The 20134-nt window shown below is 51.0% G+C and overlaps 1 protein-coding gene across 2 annotated transcripts; it reads right to left on the bottom strand.

Moving 5' to 3' along the window:
• Window positions 1-1267: 1267 nt before the first annotated feature.
• On the bottom strand, window positions 1268-17510 carry NECAP2 (NECAP endocytosis associated 2). Of its 2 annotated transcripts, XM_047792072.1 has the most exons (8): window positions 17355-17510; window positions 14859-14959; window positions 12194-12298; window positions 12029-12110; window positions 10729-10837; window positions 7692-7869; window positions 3954-4038; window positions 1268-2490 (listed from the first exon to the last, which is right to left on the bottom strand). In XM_047792072.1, exons 1-8 carry the CDS (start codon window positions 17444-17446, stop codon window positions 2442-2444), a joined length of 801 nt encoding a protein of 266 aa, XP_047648028.1. In that variant the 5' UTR covers window positions 17447-17510; the 3' UTR covers window positions 1268-2441. The 2 variants fall into 2 exon arrangements, with proteins under 2 accessions (XP_047648028.1, XP_047648029.1); XM_047792073.1 differs by lacking the exon at window positions 3954-4038.
• Window positions 17511-20134: the final 2624 nt, after the last annotated feature.

Here is a 20134-nt window from a genome sequence, read left to right as displayed (position 1 = left end):
ATTCATTTAGCCAACCTACACCCCACCAATTTGGAAGCTCCAGTCAAGGGTATAACTGAAGAGATGCCTAGTTGGTACTGAGGGTTCCCTAGCTGGGATTCTGATTGATGGAGCACCAGACTGTCCCCACCCCACACAAACCCCTCAAGGCGCTTTTCAGGAGAGATTTTTTTTTTTTTTTCTTTTTACAGCCACACCCTCAGCACATGGATGTTCCCAGGCTGGGGGTTGAATCAGAGTACAGCTGTGGCCTACACCACAGCCACAGCAACGCCAGAGCCAAGCCGAGTCTGTGGCCTGCACTGTAGCTCAAGGCAATGCTGAATCCTTAACTTGCTGAGCAAGGCAGGGATCGAACCTGCATCCTCAAGGATATTCATCAAATTCATTTCTGCTGTGGCATGAAGGGAATTCCCAGGCCAGATTTTTTGACTGCTGTCTCATCAGCTGCCTTATCATCACCATTATGAATAACGGTTCTGGGGGCATTACCTGATTCTACATCAGGTGATCAAGGTCAAACTCTAGGATGGCCACTTGCCAGTGCTTTACATACCTCGTCTTAACACTTAGGTTATGGAAGGAGCCGGTCTAGGTCCAAAGCCCAGGTCTGTCTCCAGGACCTAAATGCTTACTTTCAAAGTTACATGCTTCTACCTAAGGGTCTCCTGTAAGTCTAAGCTGCTTCTTTTCCAGCCTCCAAGCACATAGATGGGAATGGAAAATAGACAAGAAAAAAACTGCCTACTTTGGAGACTCCTTTGATGCAATCCCCTTTCCTTATTCAAAGGACACGAGGATCCTGGGTTCCAATTGCCTCTGTCCTCCTGCATGCTGTTTCCTAGGCCAAAGCGGCCACTTCCACAACCAACAACAAGAACCATCTCTCCTACAGAACCCACAGGTGGGAAGAGAGCCTTTATCTTATTTTTTGGCCCCTGTGCACCTGTACATCCTTACTATTTAGGGAGATGCTTCCACACGAGGTCTTGATGGGAGACACGGGTTCCCTCCCACACTGGAAGGCAAGGAACCCAGAATGTCCCAGAATGGCAGACAGACTGTACTCTTCCAGGTGAATGGAAGAGAAATTACTTGTTGCCTTAGGACAACAGGGCCAAATTCTCTCATTTTCGCTAATCTGAAACCCTAGCCCCAGACTTTTAAGTCTGGACACACAGTCGGTGGTGAGAGGAGCAGTGAGTCATGGCATCCGGGAGGGATCAGCAGCCATGCTGCCAGATACAATTCCGTCTCTGACGTACACTGACAGAGAAAAAAATATTTATTTTTTTATCTTAGAAATCTGGTCCCATAAAAAGGTCAGCATTTTTTTCAGTTCATCACCTTGACCCTTTAGAAACCTTTCAATTAAGAGGTAACGTATGTCGATAAAAGCAATTTTAAAGATGTGCTCAGATAAAATTCTCATAAACCAGGAACACAGGCAACCCTAGACTTCCAGCTGCTTCAGAACTGCTTCTGTCATGCACAGTCCCTGAAGGAGAAGAGAAAGCAAGAGCTGTCTGCAGACAAGGCACTTCGGAAACCACCAAGGAGCAAACCCAAGCCGCCAGGAACCACACAGTAAGCCTGTGAATCCAGAGAGCTGCCAATGGACGGGAAGGCCGAACCCCCACCTCCATGAGAACAGCCACCACTTTCTGGCCCAAATACTGTCCCAGCTGGCTTCCAGTGCCCGCCTGGCCTGGCAAGCATGGGCAGCAGGCACATGGCCGAGATAAACACAGCTTCCCAAAGCTCACAGCAGCTCCTGTGGCTGATGGTGAGGAATGCTTTCCGAAGCACCTTGGGGGCCTCCTGCAACCAGTCCTTTTTGCAAAGACAATGAGTTAGTGCATTTCAGCACATTAGCAAAAGCAAGTATTAAAACATTTTTTAAAAGCTGGTTAATACCCTTGACTTCCTTCCGGACTGTTCAAGCTGCTGCCTATAATCCTGCTAGAATCCCGAAGGAACCCCTCCTCAAAAGGCGCCAGGACTGCAGTGGCTACAGCCAATGGGAGTGCAGAGAGCCCCCTTCCAAACAGTGATCGCATGACACCTGTAACCCCGGGGAAGGGCTGATCTGAATCCAGGCGACACATTCATTCCCTTCTTTTCCCGGGGCTTGTATTTAATATGGTCATTGTGAGGGAAGAAGCAGTCTCAGTCTTTCTTGTGTCAAGAGGACAGACAGGGACAGGGATCCTGGAACTCTCTCCTCCGGTGTTCCGGCTGCATCCTTGAATCCCAGGAACCACTGTGACATGGTACCAATTTACTGCTTAACGTGCCCAATCTGTCAAGAGAGTTCAGGTAAGGAAGGGAGGAGCGTCATCTCCAAAGAAGAGGCTGGCCAGGGACTGCTTCACCCTCCTTCCTTCAGCCCAGATGAGGTGGCTCCTTTCCAGAAGTTACATGACAGAGTTGTGCTCTGGTCAGAACTGAACCCAGCCGGTGCCTGGCTGAGGCTGGCTGGAAGTCGACCTGTAAAGGTTAGACGAGAAGTGGGAGATTTCAGAGGTTTAAAGATACAAAGCAGGAGTTCCCATTGTGGCGCAGCGGAAGCGAAACCGACTAGGAACCATGAGGTTGCGGGTTCAATCCCTGGCCTCGCTCAGTGGGTTAAGGATCTGGCACTGCTGTGAGCTGTGGTGTAGGTCACAGATGAGGCTCGGATCCCACGTTGCTGTGGCTCTAGCGTGGGCCAGTGGCTACAGCTCCAATTAGACCCCTAGCCTGGGAACCTCCATATGCTGAGGATGCGGGGCCCTAAAAAGACAAAAGACAAAAAACAAACAAACAAAAAAAGATACAAAGCAGGTAAAATGTGACTTTCTTCAGAAGAAAGAGCTCCAAGAAACCAGCCCCTGAATGTTCTAGAGCAGGGGTCAGCAAACCATAGCCCAGGACTAGACCAAATCTAGTCCCTTGCCTGTTTTTATAAATAAAATTTCATTGGCAGCAGCCACACTCATTCATTTATATACTGTCCATGGCTGCTTCTGGGCTCCAAGCGCGGCACTGAATAGCTGGAACAGAGAGCACATGGTCTGTGAAGGCTAAACTATTTGCTTCCTGGTCCTTCATAGCAAATGTGTGCTGGGGATTTCCCTTGTGGCTGCAAGTTTGATTCTTAGCCCAGGAACTTCCATATGTTGTGGGCGTGGCCAAAAAGAAAAAAAAAATGTGTGCTGGAGCTTCTGTCATGGTGTATCGGAAATGAATCTGACTAGGAACCATGAGATTGCAGTTCAATCCCTGGCCTCGCTCAGTGGGTTGAGGATTTGGTGTTGCCGTGAGCTGTGGTGTAGGTCACAGATGTGGCTCGGATCCTGTGTTGCTGTGGCCGTGGCACAACCTGACAGCTACAGCTCCGATTCAAGCCCTAGCCGGGGAACCTCCATATGCCGTGGGTGTGGCCCTAAAAAACAAAAAACAAAAAGTGTGCTGATTCCTGTCCTAGAGCTTGTCCACATAACAACTGTGATTGGTACTTGGCATCTTTCCATCCTGACCCCAAGTAAAGGCTTGAAACTTTATGGAAGCAGAAAAGGCAGGAGACGGTGCTTGCCTCAGAAGTCCCATGAAGATAGGCCAGGTTAACTCTCAGCCCAGTGTCCTAGAGAAGCTGGCAGGCTGGGGGGTGGGGGCGGAGAGCAGCAGAAGAGGGAGGTCCTGGGCAGAAGCCAGGGTGCTTGGTGAGGTGGTTTAAAAACCAGCAAGAGTTGCATAAGGAGGCTCCAGGCCATCCAGCAGCAGAGAGCAGCGCAACTCCTTCACAGAGCAAAATGAGCCACCAAAGTGGACACTCTGGGGCTGTCCCCCGGCTGGCCTGAAAATGTCCAAGTCAGAGCTGTTGCTCCCAATGTCAGAAGGAAGGCATGTGGGGGCAACCCAGGTTTTTAGAGAAATAGCGCTGGCCCCAATCCCACCCAGACCTTCCTCACCCTGTGGATTTGGTAAAGTCTCCCCAGATGTCAGCGGTGGCAGCAGTGGCAGGCTTGGGCTGCGGCCAGGACACAGTGGCACCTCCTATTGATGTCCCCAAGTCCGAAGGGAAGGGAGAGAAGAGACAGGAGTCAGGGACCTCTCTTTCTGGTTGTCCAGTGACCCCAAAATCAGACTCATGATTACAGGAGGTTGAGAAAGACACACACAGATGTGCTTTGGGGCAGCAAAACACCAAGGAGCAGCTATGTTTCCACTGTCACCTCACAAGCCCTTGAGGGCTCCTAGAGAAAGAGCAGAAGGCCCCGGACAGGTGGCGGGGAGGGGTGCGAGCGAGGGCAGCCACACGCCATCTATCACTCGCACCTGAAGGTGGCGTTGTTTTCAACTCTTTATGCTGGAAGTCTGTTTGAAACTTAATTTCCTTCCCTGATCTCTTGCATGAGAATGCCCACTAAGGTCATACAAAGCCCTCAGTCCACTGTCTGGATCAACTAGTTGAGAAACAAGTGTCAGACCCATGCCAAGTCCTGGAAGCCAACTGGTTAGGGGTTGGGGAGAGCCTTCTAGAAGTAACACAGAAGCAGGTATCTCTGTGTATATCTTCACCGGGGTGGGTGGCATGATGGGGCAACAGTGCCTGCTTTGTGTTTTCCTAGCACCTCCCCCGTGCTACCAACCGTCCCTTCTGAAGGCCCTGTGCCTGCCACCCTCTTCCTTCCCACCCATTTGCTATTTCTAATCGGCTCTGGGCTGGGAAATGAGATAAAACCAGAGCCTTCAACAGTTGACTTTACAGTTCACCAAGTGCTCAACAGACATTATCTCGTTTCGACCTCACTACAGCCCCTGGGGGGAGATAGGACAGGACCAGCTGTTTGACGGTGCGCAGGTTACTTAGGTCTCAGTCTCCTTATATCTAAAAAGGAGACAGGGTTCAGGCCCTGGTCTCGCTCAGTAGCTTGGGGATCCGGCGTTGCTGTGAGCTGTGCTGTGGGTCATAGATGCGGCTTGGATCCAGCGTTGCTGTGGCTGTGGTGTAGGCCGGCAGCTATAGCTCCAATTCGACCCCTAGCCTGGGAATTTCCATAAGCCACAGGTGTGGCCCTAAAAAAGCAAAAAATAAATAAAATAAAAATAGAGACAGAGTTTCCACTCAGTGGTAACGAATCTGACCAGTATCCATGAGGACGTGCGTTCAATCCCTGGCCTTGTTTAGTGGGTTAAGTATTTGGTGTTGCCATGAGCTGTGGTGTGGGTCGCAGATGCGGTTCGGATCCTGCATTGCTGTGGCCATGGTGCAGCCTGGCAGCTACAGCTCCAATTCAACCCCTAGCCTGGGAACTTCCACATTGCACACACGTGGCTCTGAAAAGCAAAAATAAATAAAACGAGACGGGGACAGTCACAGCGACCACTTCACAGGACTGACTGCTCTGAGGATCAAATAAGGTGATCTATGTGGAAGGCTCAGACCAGGCCCGGCACACGGCGATGATCACCACGATAATACTAACAAACGGAGAACTTCCGCTGGGTGCTTACAATGCTCCAGGCGTGGTTCCAAATCCTGTTCGAGGACTAGCTCATTTGATCCTCACAAGAAACCTAGCTGCAGGTTTCATTACTGTTCTCACCTACAGATAAGAAAACTGAGACACAAAGTAAGGGAAAAATTTCTGAGTAGCACACAACTGAAAAGCTAGGATTTGAACTCAGCCAGTCTGGTTTTAGAGCATAAAAAAAGCGCTCAACAAATGTCAGCTATTCATGACTCTTTTTTTTTTTTTTTTGCTATTTCTTGGGCTGCTCCCGCAGCATATGGAGGTTCCCAGGCTAGGGGTCCAATCAGAGCCGCAGCCACCAGCCTACGCCAGAGCCACAGCAACGCAGGATCTGGGCCGCGTCTGCAACCTACACCACAGCTCACGGCAACGCCAGATCGTTAACCCACTGAGCAAGGGCAGGGACCGAACCTGCAACCTCATGGTTCCTAGTCAGATTTGTTAACCACTGCGCCACGACGGGAACTCCTATTCATGACTCTTATACCCTCTTTGCAGACATGCTAAATGTCTGCTTTGTACATCAAAACAAAGGCCTTGGGAGTTCCCGTCGTGGTACAGCAGAAACGAATCCAACTAGGAACCACGAGGCTGCGGGCTTAATCCCCAGCCTTGCTTGGTGGGTTAAGGATCTGGCGTTGCCGTGAGCTGTGGTGCAGGTCGCAGATTTGGCTCGGATCTGGCACTGCTGTGGCTCTGGCATAGGCTGGCGGCTACAGCTCCAATTCAACCCCTAGCCTGAGAACCTCCATATGCTGCAGGTGCGGCTCTAAAAAGACAAACAACAACAACAAAAAAGGCCTGGAGAGCGGGACTTGGGGCTGTACTTGCAGTATTGCCAGGGCCCAAAACCTACCTGGCACACAGCAGGGAGTCCACACTGGCCATTAAAAATGCACCAGCAACGGAGGGAAGGCCTAAGACAGTGGCTCTCAGACCTCAGTGAGCATACAAATAAATATGCAGATTCATGCCCCTGTCCCAAAGCAGGTGGCTCTCCCTGAGGGTTCCTCCTGGCAGCCTCCCAGGCTGAGGTGCTCTCCACAGGGCTGAGGTTTGAAGCCTGACCTCCTGATAGGGGAGCCAATGTCCACAACCCTTTAAAGGGAAAAAGAAAGCAGGCTTCCCCTTCTGATCCTGCCCTCCCCCCAAGATGCGGCTGAGAACTGTACAGAGAAGGTGGGGACTTCCCGTGCGGCTCACAGTGTAACTACTTGGCACTGCTTTTACGGTGGCTGTGGCTGGACTCCTCGCTCAGGAACTTCCATATACCTCAGGTGCGGCCACATACTTAGGAAAAAAAAAAAGGAAAGAAAAAAGAATAGTGACAACCCCCAGTCTGGGGAAGGCCAAGAGCATCAGGCCGGGCCAGGCAGGTGGGGTGGGGACGTCCAGGGATGAGGCTGGCATCCCAGCACTGATAAGAGGCTGGCATTAACTTCCGGAATCCCAGGTCCCCAAAAGGCACTCCTCACACCCTGGAACAAGCACCTGCGCAGCTTCCTGGGGGCGCGGCCGCTCAGCTTTCCAGCACCTGCCAGTCTCACTGAGGAGCTTGCTTCAAGCCACATCTCCAATTTTATGTATTTATTTATTTATTTCAATTTTATTTCCTACTACTCACCTTGGAATACTTAGACTGTCCCCATCTCCCTAAACACACCAAGTATTTAAAACTTAAAAGTCTGGAATGCCAGGTGTCCCCTGCCCCAACCTCCTCCAAGGGCCAGTTTGATGCCACCTCTTCCATGAAGCCTCCCCAGATCACGTTGCTGGCAGTGAGCCTGGGCCCCATACATTCGGTCTTTGTGCCCATGAATCCTCTCTCCTACTAGACTGAGCTCCCTGTGAGCAGAGACCATGTCTCCACCTACGCACTCGCTCAGTGAGCCGCCTCTGAGAAGCAGGAACCCACAAGCTGATGATTTCACAGCAGCAAATGAGCTGCAGCCCCTGCCCATCAGGGGAGGACAGAGGCTCGGAGGGCTAAGTGGTGGGAAGAGAGGAAGCCCTTACCCCATGCGGGCAGGACCAGCTCTATGGCGCCCACCTTCCAGTTTGTCACTCACAGGTACCGAGTGACCAAGAGGTGTGAGCAAAGGAGGGAAAGCCACGGGGTCCCAGCCGCCAGGAAGAGGAACCCAGCAAGCAGAATCACCTCTGAACACTGACCTGAACTGGGAACAACTGCTGGCTGGATCACAGAGCCCCCCACGGACAAGTGCTCCCCAGGGTGCGCGATCAGGGTAGAGGTTCTCCCCCCTGGGGGAGGGGGAAGCAGGCTCAGGCCTCCTGTGCTGGCGGGCCGGGCTCGGGGAGTCCCAGCTGCTCCTTCCTTCTTCTTCATGTTCTAAGGAGAGGGGAGGAATGCGAATCAGTCAGCTCCGCCAGAGTCCCACTGCTACTGGGGTCAAGGTGACCTCCAGGCCCCACACATCCGTGCCACCAAGAGATGGTCAGGCGCTAGCCTCCCAGCACTCTCCCGGCTATGGGCTATATTCAATGCATCACAAATAACTTCCCAAAGTGTAACTGAGGGAGTTCCCCTGGTGACCTGGCGGTTAAGGATTCGGTGTTGTCACTGCTGTGGCTTGGGTTCTATCCCTGGTTCGGGAATTTCCCAATCTGCAGGCGTGGACACACCCACACACACCCACACACGGAGTTCCCATCATGGCTCAGCGGTTAACGAACCTGACTAGCATCCATGAGGATGTGGGTTCAATCTCTGGCCTCGCTCAATGGGTTAAGGATCCAGCGTTGCCGTGAGCTATGGTGTAGGTTACAAATGTGGCTCAGATCTGGTGTTGTCATGGCTGTGGCGTAGGTCAGTGGCTATAGCTCCGATTGGACCCCTAGCCTGGGATCCTCCACATGCCATGAGTGTGGCCCTAAAAACACCAAAAAATGAAACAAAACAAAACACCTCAGCACCCGACTTTATTAATCATCAGGGAAATGCAAATCAAATATAATGAGGAGCTCCCTTGTGGCACAGCAGGTTAAGGATCCAGCACTGTCACTGCAGTGGCCCCGGTTGCTGCTGTAGTGTGGGCTCGATCCCTGGCCTGGGAACTTCCACATGCCATGGGCATGGCCAAAACAAAAACAAAAAGAAACAAAAATCCACAATGACATAGCCCTGCACATCCATCAGAACAGCTAAGCACAGACAAGGGTATGGAGCAACGGGAAGAGTCCTGTGCTTCTGGCAGAAGTGTAAACTGGGAAAGCCTCTTCAAAAAACTGCTGGAAAGAATCTTTAAAGCTATGCATTTGAACTGACACCCCTGCCAGTCCACTAGTACAGAGACCCAAGAGAAAGGCACACACGGGCACCAAGAGACTTACATTCGAACATTCATAGAGGCACTACTTGTAACAACCCCAAACTAGAAGCCCCCCACATGCCCACCGTCAGTTAAATGGAGAGATAACAGGACACATGAGGGAATGGCACCATGGTGAGAAGTACAGGTGACAGTGTGGCTGCGCTCGCCAGGACTACATGAGGGAAGGAGTCAGACACAAGAATATGAAGCACATGATTCAATTACTTAATCCTCCAAAACTAAACCTAGGCGTTCCCTCCATGGCACAGGAGGTTAAGAACCTTACTGCAGTGGCTCAGGTTGCTCAAGAGGCGCAGGTTAGGTCCCTGGATTGGCACAGTGGGTTAAAGGGATCCGGTGTTGCCACAGCTGCGGCTTGGATTCAATCCCTGGCCCAGGAGCTCCCCTACGCTGTGGGTGCAGCCGTAAAATTAAAAATAAAAAAAAACAAAAACAAAACCTCACGTGTTCAAAGTCAGGGGAGTGGTCACTCTACCGCGTGGAAAGGGGCAGGAGAGGGGCTCCCAGAGCACTGACACTCTTCCGCTCTGTGTCTGGGTAAATCTGGTTTTTAAAAATTCACTGAGTTTTGCATTTACAATGCATACACTTTTCTGGATGCATATTATACTTCAACCACACATTTAAACACAAAAACCTGAACAAGAAGGCGAACAAGAAACCAGAGCAGCTACAAAGATGAAGAGGACGCAGCTCCCGCCTTGTCAGAGAGCAGCAGCTTCATCAAATGCCCAGACCACAGCCCGAGGTCCAAAGCCCTCAGAGACCTTGCTGAGTCCAGCTGTGCGGGGTTTTTCTAGCTCTCTGACCCTGGGCAAGCCCCTCGACCTCTCTACACCTCGTTTCCCCACTGGCAAAGGGGAGAGAGTTTAATTCACATGACAAGGACCTAAAAACGCTACCTGGCACACAGCTGCTGCTCATTAAAGGTTAGTTTCCTCCCGGCAAGACCAAGATGCTCATCCCAACCGGTCCGCCGGCTATGACCTGGATTTCCTCTTAAGGGCCAGCTGGCCCACTTCGAGGGGCCCAGACCATCACCAGCATGAAGCGGAAAAGAGGAGAAAGAGATGGTAAGCAAACAGGAAGAGCATCATATTAGGGTTAGAAAGTTTCTTCAGAAAACAAATCCACCGGGATCTCATTTCCCCCAAATCCTGCAGCCAAGCAAAGGCCAAGTCTTAGCAGCCAAGCCCAGCACAACCCTTACTCTCAACAGGAGCGAACGGGGGAAAGCCAGACGCAGGGCAGCTCTGGACGAAGACACAGGGAGCCAGGACATGACCACCAGCAGAAGGTGCCTGTGACTCTCAGTGCCCACCCTTGACACTTTCCAGCCCAGAGAGCTGCCAAGCCATCCTTAGCCAAGGCACAAAGCAAGACGCGGCGTGAGATGAGTGCACTGACCCCTGCCCCTAACAGCCAGGACAGAAACACTGGCTCTGGCAGGAAGCAACTGATGTTTCTCAACTCAGAGGCTTTGCATGTGCTGTTCCCTCTGCTTGAACCACCCTTTGACCATTCTTTCCTTGGTGACAGGTTGCTTCTTCCAGGAAGCCATCCTTGGTTTCCCCCACTCCCAACTTAGGGCTGCAGCCCCTCTGGGAGCTCATGGCACTGAGGACATCCCTGGGCTGTAGAACCAGCCTGGCAAGTTGTAACCACACCCTGACTCCCCCGATCCCAGCTTGACTCTGAGCTCTATGATGGCAGAGTCTTCTCATTCACCTCCAGCATAGTACCTGGCACCGGGCAGCTTCTCAATAATATGTGCCAAACTGTTAGAAAAGAGTGAGACAGGTTCCAGGCCGGGCTTGGTGTGGTGACCAATGCAGCCGAGCGAGGCTGGGACTCACCGCAATGTTGAGCTTGATGGTCTGGCCCTCCTTGAAGCTTAGGTCCAGCTTGGGGCCTTGGTCTGGGTTCTGGGCTTGTTTTGCAAATTCACACTGCTGCTTCACCCATCTGGGGAGAGGGCAGGAAGGCAAAGGTGAGGAAGAGGTGAGGTGCCCTGCATCCAGGCACTCACGTCACCCCTACCTGCCACCGGTCCAGGATGAAGCCTTTACTGCACTGGGGCAGTAGACACCAAGCAGCTTGGGAGTCAGACCTGGATTCAAAACCTGGCTGTGACACGTAACCAGCTGCATGAACGTCAGTTTTCTTATTGGCAAAATGGGATGATGATTCTCTATGCCTTAAAGACTGCTATGAAAATGCCACGAGATCATTTAGGTAGAAGGTCCTGGTTTTCAAGAAACCTGAGAACCTGGTTTCTCCTCAGCAGGTGGCATGAAAACTAAGACAAGATCTCGACACCTCCCAAGGCCTTATAAGGTAGGTGGGGGAACAAGACAGACACCCAGGCGTTCCCACTGTGGCTCAGCAGTAATGAATCCGACTAGGAACCATGAGGTTGCGGGTTCGATCCCTAGCCTCGCTCAGTGGGTTAAGGACCTGGCGCTACCGTGAGCTGGGTGTAGGTTGCAGACTCAGCTCGGATCTGCTGTGGTTCTGGTGCAGGCCGGCAGCCATAGCTCCGATTGGATCTTTAGCCTGGGAACCTCCATATGCTGTGGGTGTGACCCTAAAAAAAAGACAAACAAAAAACAAAAGATGCCCAGGAAGGAGCAAGAAAATGGTCCCCCACCCTCCACAGAGCATCCCTCCAGCAGCTGCCCAGAGCAGAGAAGAGCCAGAGGCGCCCACATGAGCAGCGGCACACTCCCTACTTGCTGGCAGCCAGAGGTGCGGTCCTGCAGATGGCGGGGGAGCAGTCCTTCCTGCCCTTTTAGGTTCAGAAAGGACTGCCAGGCTGTGCCCTGAGGGAGCACCACGTATCACACCAGGGAGGAAAGGACCAAGAAAGTTCCAGAGGAGCCTGACATTGACCCTGACTGCTCAGGGGCCTGGTGAGGGAAGAGATGTTGACAGCTGCAAGGCTGGGCCAGCTGACTGGGGAGGCAGAGGTGGGCCAGGAAAAGGAGACGACTTCAAAGCAGGAGTGAGGACTGGCAGAGCACAGAGAAGGCCATCTGCCCTGAAGGAGAAGTGAGTTTTCCCGAGGCTCTGCAAGCAGACAGACCACACGCAACCACCTGGGCACCCGAACCTGGGAGATCACTCTGCCCAGGGGAACGGGGAGGAACCACTCACTTGAAATGGTCCTGCAAGGCAACATTGAAGTCAAAGGCGTCACCTCGGTCCCCGAAGCCAATTCCAATAAATGCCCGTCGCCCTGGGGGACAACACACGATCAATCCCACTTTCCAGAGGCAGGGGAAACCTCTCAGAGGACAAGGCGCCCAGTCCCATGCGTACCATTTCCGTCTTCGATGCGGATAACGAAGTACCTGCTGGAATCCGTCACACTCTCCACCGCTGTGCCAGGAAACTGATCCACAGGGGCCTGAGCAAAAAGCTCCCCTGAAAACAAAGGTGAGGGTGAGTCTTAAGCCCCTGGCAGCCTCTTCCTACCACACTACTGGGGCCTTTTTCCTGCGAGGCAGATAGGCAAGCCCTCCTCTAGGATCCTCCTCAAAGGGAACAAACAGGAACATAACCAGGGAAAGGTTTAAGTCAGAGACAGCGGACAGGTCAGATCCAGCTCACAGTTTTAATGTTCAATTTAATTGCTAATGTTTCAAAATCAAGTTACACACAAAATAATCCCGATTTCTGGAGCTCCCTCTGTGGCACAAAGGGATCAGCGGCATCTTGGGAGCACTGGGACACAGGTTTGATTCCTGGCCCGGCGGGTTAGGGATTCAGCGTTGCTGCAGCTGCTGCTTAGGTCGCCAAGTGTGGCTCAGATCTGATCCCTGGTCCAGGCACTCCATATGCCACAAGGTGGCCAATTAAAAAAAAAAAAAAAATCCAGATATCTGACTTCTCTTAAAATCAAAAGATCTAGCAACACTGGCCGGCATTTCCACATGAGAATGAACTGGAGCTGCTGGTCACCCTTTCACGTTAACTGTGTCACCCTGGTTCAGGCATATCATATCTTCAAAAAAGGCCTGGTCCCTGAGGCAGGACTCCAGCGGGGCAGGTGAACTCAGTGCAGAGGCTTTTTGCACTCACAGAAGAATATGAAACTGGCTGATTTAATCTAATCTCAGGACAAGAATGACTGCTTTCAAAAGGCGCTCTTGCAAATTGCACCCCCTTGTCCACTACGGCTCTCCAGGTGCACGTAACACACACCTTCTCACCTTCTGAAAGCATTTACAACTCAGTCATTTTCTCACGTGCTGATCTCTGGTGATGCATAAGTACTTAATCAAATAGTCTCTACTGAATCCTACGTTTCAGAGGTGACTGGGTAATCAAGGCTGAACTGAATCCAAACAGTGGCCCAAGTTTGTAGCTTCTTGTTAATTCCTCTGCCCCCTCTAGTTTGCTACCTGGGGATCTGGGATCCACCTGGATGCCTTCAGTCTAGAGCAGTGGTTCTCAATCATAAGTGATTTGGCTTTCCCTTCCACCAAAGGGAAATCTGGCAAACTTGGTGACTTTTTTTTTGCCACACCCATGGCTTATGGAAGTTCCTGGGCCAGCGACTGAATCCGAGCTGCAGCTGTGACCTGTGCCACAGATGTGGCAATGCTGGATCCTTAATCCACTGTGCCACAGTGGGAACTCCAGATTTGGTGACATTTTTGATTGCCATAACTTGGAGGGTATACTGGCATCCAGTAGTTAGAGGCCAAGGATGTTGCTAAACAGCTTAAATGTGACTTAGACCACAGCACTCAATGGCCCCAAATGTCACTAGAGCTGAGGCTGAAACACTTCAGTCTAAAGTGACTGGAAAGTGAAACACAAATACAACTTAGTGGGCATGACCCCAAGCTGCAGGTGAGGCGCAGCTTTGAGCAGTGGCTGTTACACCAGGTGGTCACCTTAAAGTCAGTCCCCAAGACTCCCCAGAGATAGGTGCTGTCATTCCCCTGTGATGCCATCTGGAACACCCCAGCAAATCTCACAGAGTTCTCTGGCCTAGCCACAGCAGCTGTCCCTTCAAACTCCTTTGCCACCAATGCTCAATCGTGCTCAAAACAAATCAACACTCTGGGTCACCTTGCATTTGGTGACAAAGCATGTGGATAAATACATGCTTGCTTTGTATTTCCAACAATCTTGTGAAGCAGGAGCTCATGTGATCCCCACTTCACCAACAAGGAGGCCAAGGTGCCAGAGGTCATGTGGCTTGCCCAAGGTCCCACAGCTCAGACACAAGATGCCACTCTGAGAAGAGGCAGCCAGTTTTGCCCACGCCTCTGCAGTTCCGCTTTATTTGCTCCACAAAGGAAAATCTCTACACATTAGAAAAAATAAATGACTGAAAGCTGGGACATCTTACTGCACAAATCCCTGCTCTGGGTGGGCATGTGTGTGTGTGGGCAGGGGGATCGGGGCTACCGCAGACCATGTTGCCCTCCACTCACCCAGAGGCACTGGGGCTGCAGGACTTCCGGAGCGATTTCACCAAAGGTGACAACTGCCAGCTGACCCCAGCACAGCCCAGCTTGGCTTCTCTCACCACAAAAGAGCTGAGAGGGCAGTTTCCAGCTCTTTCAGTTAATAGGTGTGGTCAGTCTGGGAAGTTACCAGTTAGTTAGTCGATAAGCAGGATTCCCAAGGAAGAAGCTGAGCTCAGCAGCAGGGGCTGGGCGTCTTCACCCAGCTTATCTTCCAGGGCTTCCTACGTGGACCAACCCGCAGGTCTTTTCTCCCTGGCCTCCAAAATTAGTATTTTCTTAAGGACATCCAAAGAACATGTGCCTGACAGGAAATACTCCCTTTTAAACTGAAGGTCGGGGGAATGGAGGTGGCTTATAAGGACACCCAGGCCTTTGAATTTCAGGACAGGGTCCCACGGTCCCTGGGTGGCTTGGCCTGGCCAGGCCTGGGCTGCCTCTCCCTTCACAAAGTGGGAGGTCTGAGACCTCAGCCCCTCCTCGCAGGCCTCCCTTGCCTTTACCTGAGGTCCTGTCCTCGAGCTTGATGTAGGCCACCTGCCCTTTTGCAGTGATCCGCAGCCGGCCACTCCATGATGGCTGGTCCAGCTGCCACTCCGAAGCCCTACAGGGACAAAAACCATTGTGCCTCTGCCAGAGGCTCCTGCTGGGGACGAGAATGGGAAGGGCATTGCGGGCTGCCTGCTCTAGACCAGGGGTTGGCAAAATTTTACACGATCTCTGTCCCAGCTACTCACTCTGCTGCTGCAGAGAGAAAGCCATGACAGTGCGTGAACCTGTCGATGCTTTAAGTATTTTAACCAAATATTTTCTACGGAGCATGACTATGTTTCAGTGAAACTTTACGGACAGTCTGAATTGCAAAAATCATTCTTAGCTTGTGAGCCAAAAAAAACCACAGTGGGTCATCGTTTGCCAACCCCAATTCTAGATTATAGAGACTTTCTCTGGAGCAGGATTCCAAGTTTTCCTTCTGTAAAGCAAGCAGCTACTGGGACACATGATTTGTTTAAGACTCTGTCAGGCTGTGGTGGTCAGAGTGATCTTTTGGAACCACTGAGACCACTGTGGAAGAAAAGAGAGAAGAGAGCAACAGGACATGTGAACAAAGTGAATGAGTGTTCAAGAAACATATTCTCAAAGGTATCCCAAGAAGAAATAAACCAAGGAAACCATGGACCGATCACAATGGCCCCTTTTGGCTCCTTTAAAGCATAAACGTGACATTTTAGTTCTAAGAAGGAGCTCAGTAAAGCCCCCAAAGAGCAAAAACCTCGGGTGTTTCCAAGAGGCTTTTCTTGGAAGTCCCTAAGCATATGCCAGGACTCGGAAAGACACCATACTGTGGAAGCAGATTGTTTTGAAGTCCACACAAATGCAGACGCTCGACTCACAAGTCAGCAGACTCAGTTTCAGTTCCTCTTCCCGGGGCAAGAGGCCTTAGACTCAAGCGGGGCAGAGCTCTAAGGCTGAAGTGCAGGGGCTGGCAATGTCCTCTAAGTCAACATGGCCAGCCCTAACATTTGGTAACTTTGATCCCTGGGGGACCAAGAAGGACCAAACTCATCCTAAGGAAGGGGATGGGGGGTAGATGACCATCCCTGGTTTGGTGGCCCACATCCCGTTTGACGACAGAAAGCAAATACGCGTTTGTTGTTGTTGCTACTGTTGCTTTCATATTTTTAAACTATGTCATGGATGCCAAAGGTCTTCAAGAACACATCTGTTCACCATAAAATCAGCTATGAGCCCGTGTTAACACAACTGGAAAGTAATGAGAGGCCAGGTAGGTGGACACTCCATGGTCATTGTGGCACAGGCCAATCCGGTCTTTCCAAATAACTTGGACAAACACTGTCTTCAAGAACCCCATCCATTCGGGGAGTTCCCGTCGTGGCGCAGTGGTTAACGAATCCGACTAGAAACCATGAGGTTGCGGGTTCGGTCCCTAGCCTTGCTCAGTGGGTTAACGATCCGGCGTTGCCGTGAGCTGTGGTGTAGGTTGCAGACGCCGCTCGGATCCCGCGTTGTTGTGGCTCTGGCGTAGGCCGGTGGCTACAGCTCCGATTAGACCCCTAGCCTGGGAACCTCCATATGCCGCGCGGGAGCGGCCCAAGAAATAGCAACAACAACAACAACAACAACAACAAAAAAGACCAAAAAAAAAAAAAAAAAAAAGAACCCCATCCAACACCTCCCTCCCACCCCGCCCCACTCCCAGTGGCACAAAATAGCCATAGACTGGGTTGTCTGTATCAGGTACATCTTTTTTTCTTTTAATATTTTTCTTCTTTTGATATAGTGACAACATGTAAATAACACAAAAAGGTAAACAAGGAAAGGACGTCTCCTTCCACCCCCACCCCCGCCCCGCCCCTGTTGTCCTCCTATGGGCCAGTTTCCTGTCTTCCCTGCCACATACCCTACATCCACAAATACTTATGTATTGATTCGGCTCAGGTGAACATTTCACCAGACAAATGTGGATGGATTCCTCCCAACTGCCACAGGCTGTGATAACGGCTGGGCTTCGTGCCAAGGAAGAGTCCTTGGGCTTTCAACGTCAGCTCTCCTGGACGGGTCCTTGGGGCGGTTCGGGGCTCCCTTCCTTCCCCTCGGGGTTTCTGCCACGGATGGGGCCCCTCCCTCTTAAGCCTTTTCAGGGATCCCTTCAAGGCCATCAGCGCTAGAAAACAAACGTCTATGACACCACCACTCCTGACCACGTTTAGGGGCCCCAACAGCCCACCGGCGTCCCCCAGCGCTAGACACGGCTTTCATGCCTTCCCCACGGCCGGGAGCCCTGTGCGTCGGACTGAGACAGCCGAAAAGTCTGGGTCCCCCTCCCTGCTCTGGCCTCGAACTGGAAGAAACCTCAGCATTACTTCCCCCTCTCCTCCCAAGAGCCTGGACCTTCCTCAGCTCCCATAGGGGGGCGTGTCGGGGAGGCATGGATGGGGTTAGGCCGTGGCCAGCCTGGCCCGGCGGCGGGTGGTCACCTGTAACCACGGTTGGTGGCCCGCGGCGGGATGCGGTAGACGTGCACCTCAGGCTTGACACAGAGAACCGACTCGTACCCTCCTTCCTCCATCTCGACGCCGGGAGACCGCCGGACTTCCGGCTCCTTCCCCGCGGCGGGGAGGAAGCCGCGCGACTCTATGACCCGCCTCGGGCTAGAGAGGCAGTTCGTTCACCTCAGCGGTTTCGTCGCCCGCGCGCCCTCTGCTGGAGGCCCTGGCTCAAGACATGCGGCGGACAGACACAGGCATCAATCACAAGAAGACAAGGGCTGTCTGGAGGACTACAGAGAAAGTTCAATACAGAACCCACTGCAATCCGTTGTCTCATTGTCATCCCTATCGCCTCCAACCTAGCGTCCAGTTGGCTAAGATTCAAAGCTGTAGCTACCTAGACAGCTCACCCTGACACCTCTGGGTTCTCCCAGACTTTGCCTCCTTCTGCTCTACCTGGATGTCCTCCCATCATCTGACCCTGTAAGACATGATCAAGGCTCTTTCTTCTAGAAAAATCCTTACCTGACCCACCAGCAAAGTGCAATGTCCCTACTCTGCCACCCTTATCCTAGCCCATATCTGAGGGAGTTCTCATTGTGGCTTAGAGGTAAAGAAATGGACTAGTATCCAGGAGGATGCGGGTTTGATCCCTGGTTTTGCCCAGTGGGTTAAGGATCTGGCATTGCCATGACCTGTGGCATAGGTTGCAGACGTGGCTCGGATCCTGCGTTGCTGTGGCTGTGGTGTAGACTGGCAGCTGCAGCTCCAATTTGACCCCTAGTGTGGAAACTTCCATATGCCGTGAGTGCAGTCCTGAAAAGCAAACAAACAAACAAAAAAAGTATCTTGGTCTTAACTTGGATTTCTCACAGAATGTGATAGGAGATACAATGTCTAATCAGAGTCAAATTCTCAAAATCCTGTCTCATCCTTTACCATTCTCTCATTCATTACACAAGTATTTAATTCAGTGCTTATAATATGCCAGATCCTATGTGAGGCACAGCTGATCACAAATCTTTGGTTCACTGAATGCTCCCAAATTTTCTCCATCTCTTTCTTCCCTCTACTCTCTCTCTCCCCATGCCCTTTTTACTCACTCTAGGTAAGCTGTTTATTACAGGATTGGTCTATTGTCTTAAATTTTAAAAAACTATTGTGATAGGAGTTCCCGTCGTGGCGCAGTGGTTAACAAATCCGACTAGGAACCATGAGGTTGCGGGTTCGGTCCCTGCCCTTGCTCAGTGGGTTAACGATCCGGCGTTGCCGTGAGCTGTGGTGTAGGTCGCAGACATGGCTCGGATCCTGCGTTGCTGTGGCTCTGGCGTAGGCCGGTGGCTACAGCTCCGATTAGACCCCTAGCCTGGGAACCTCCATATGCCGAGGGAGCGGCCCAAAGAAATAGCAAAAAGACAAAAAAAACAAAACAAACAAACAAAAAAAACTATTGTGATAAAATATACATAACCTTGGAGTTCCCATCGTGGCCCAGCAGTAACGAACCTGACTGGTATGTATGAGGATGTGGGTTCGATCCCTGGCCTTGCTCAGTGGGTTAAGGATCTGGCCTTGCTGTGAGCCGTGGTGTAGGTCACAGAGGCAGTTCAGATCTGGCTTTGCTGTGGCTGTGGTGTAGGCCGGCAGCTGCAGCTCTGATTGGACCCCTAGCTTGGAAACTTCTATATGCTGCAGGTGCAGCCCTGAAAAGCAAAAAACAAACAAACAAAAATAACAAACTACCATTTAACCATTTTAAGTGTCTAATTCAGCAAAATTAAGTACATTCACAATGTTATATAACTATCACTACTGTCTATTTCCAGAACTTTTCATCATCCCAGACGGACACCCTATACCCATTAAGCAAAAAACCTTATTTTTCCTGCTACCCCCAGCCCCTGGGAATCTGTTTTACTTCCTGTATATGAATTTGCCTGTTCCAGATACTTCATATACTTAGAATCATGCAGTATTTGTCTTTTGAGTCTGATTATTTCACTTAGTTTAATTGTTTTCAAGGTTCATCCGTGCTGTAGCCTGTATCAGAATTTCATTCATTTTAAAGGCCGAACGTTATTCCATCCTATGGTGTGAAAGAGTTAATAAACAGAAACTTCTATTAAATAGAGTCAGGAGACCAGAATGGGGAGTTCTCACCCCTTGAGATGATAATAGAGTCTAACAGGAAGAGGAAAGATTCCTCTTCTTCCCCAGCAAGGACTCAGCCAATGAAGAGTCATGAAGTGTATGTTTACTGTAGCCCTCTTTTCCTGGACTTCCTTTTTCCCCTCTATAAGGGTTCTGCTTCCCTTGCCCTGAGGGAACTTGGCACATGGCTGGCCATGTTTGCAAGCCCTGAGTTGCAATGTTCTGCTGATCTCATGTAAACCCATCTTTGCGGGAAAATTCTGGCCGTCTATTTATTTCAACAATGGATACACCACATTGTGTTTACTCATTTATCTATTGGTGGACATTTGGGTTGTTTCCACCTTTTGGCTATTGTGAATAATGTTGTTGTGAACACTGGTATACAAATACGTGTTCAAGTCGTTGTTTTCAAGTCTCTGGAATATACATCCAGAAGGGGATTTGCTGGCCCACATAGTAATTCTACGTATGGATTTTGAGGACCTACTGAACTGTTTTCCACAGCCAGCTGCATTTTACATTTCCACCAGCCATAAGCAAGGATACTGTGTTCTCCATGTCTCTTTCTGTTCTATAGATAGATTCATTTGTGCCATATATATATATATATATTT

This window comes from Phacochoerus africanus, chromosome 8 (assembly GCF_016906955.1).
Source record: "Phacochoerus africanus isolate WHEZ1 chromosome 8, ROS_Pafr_v1, whole genome shotgun sequence".
Lineage (NCBI taxonomy): Eukaryota > Metazoa > Chordata > Mammalia > Artiodactyla > Suidae > Phacochoerus > Phacochoerus africanus.
Note: the sequence above shows the minus strand (reverse complement) of the source record. Positions and strands in the feature narration are given on the sequence as shown.

Excerpts from the sequence above, each read along its gene's own strand:
- NECAP2 (XM_047792072.1), bottom strand. The coding sequence starts at position 17,446 with ATGGAGGAAGGAGGGTACGAGTCGGTTCTCTGTGTCAAGCCTGAGGTG. Across the intron at positions 12,111-12,193 it reads CCGCATCGAAGACGGAAATG|GGCGACGGGCATTTATTGGA; the intron begins GTACGCATGGGA and ends GTTGTCCCCCAG. Across the intron at positions 10,838-12,028 it reads GCCTTGCAGGACCATTTCAA|ATGGGTGAAGCAGCAGTGTG; the intron begins GTGAGTGGTTCC and ends CCCTCTCCCCAG.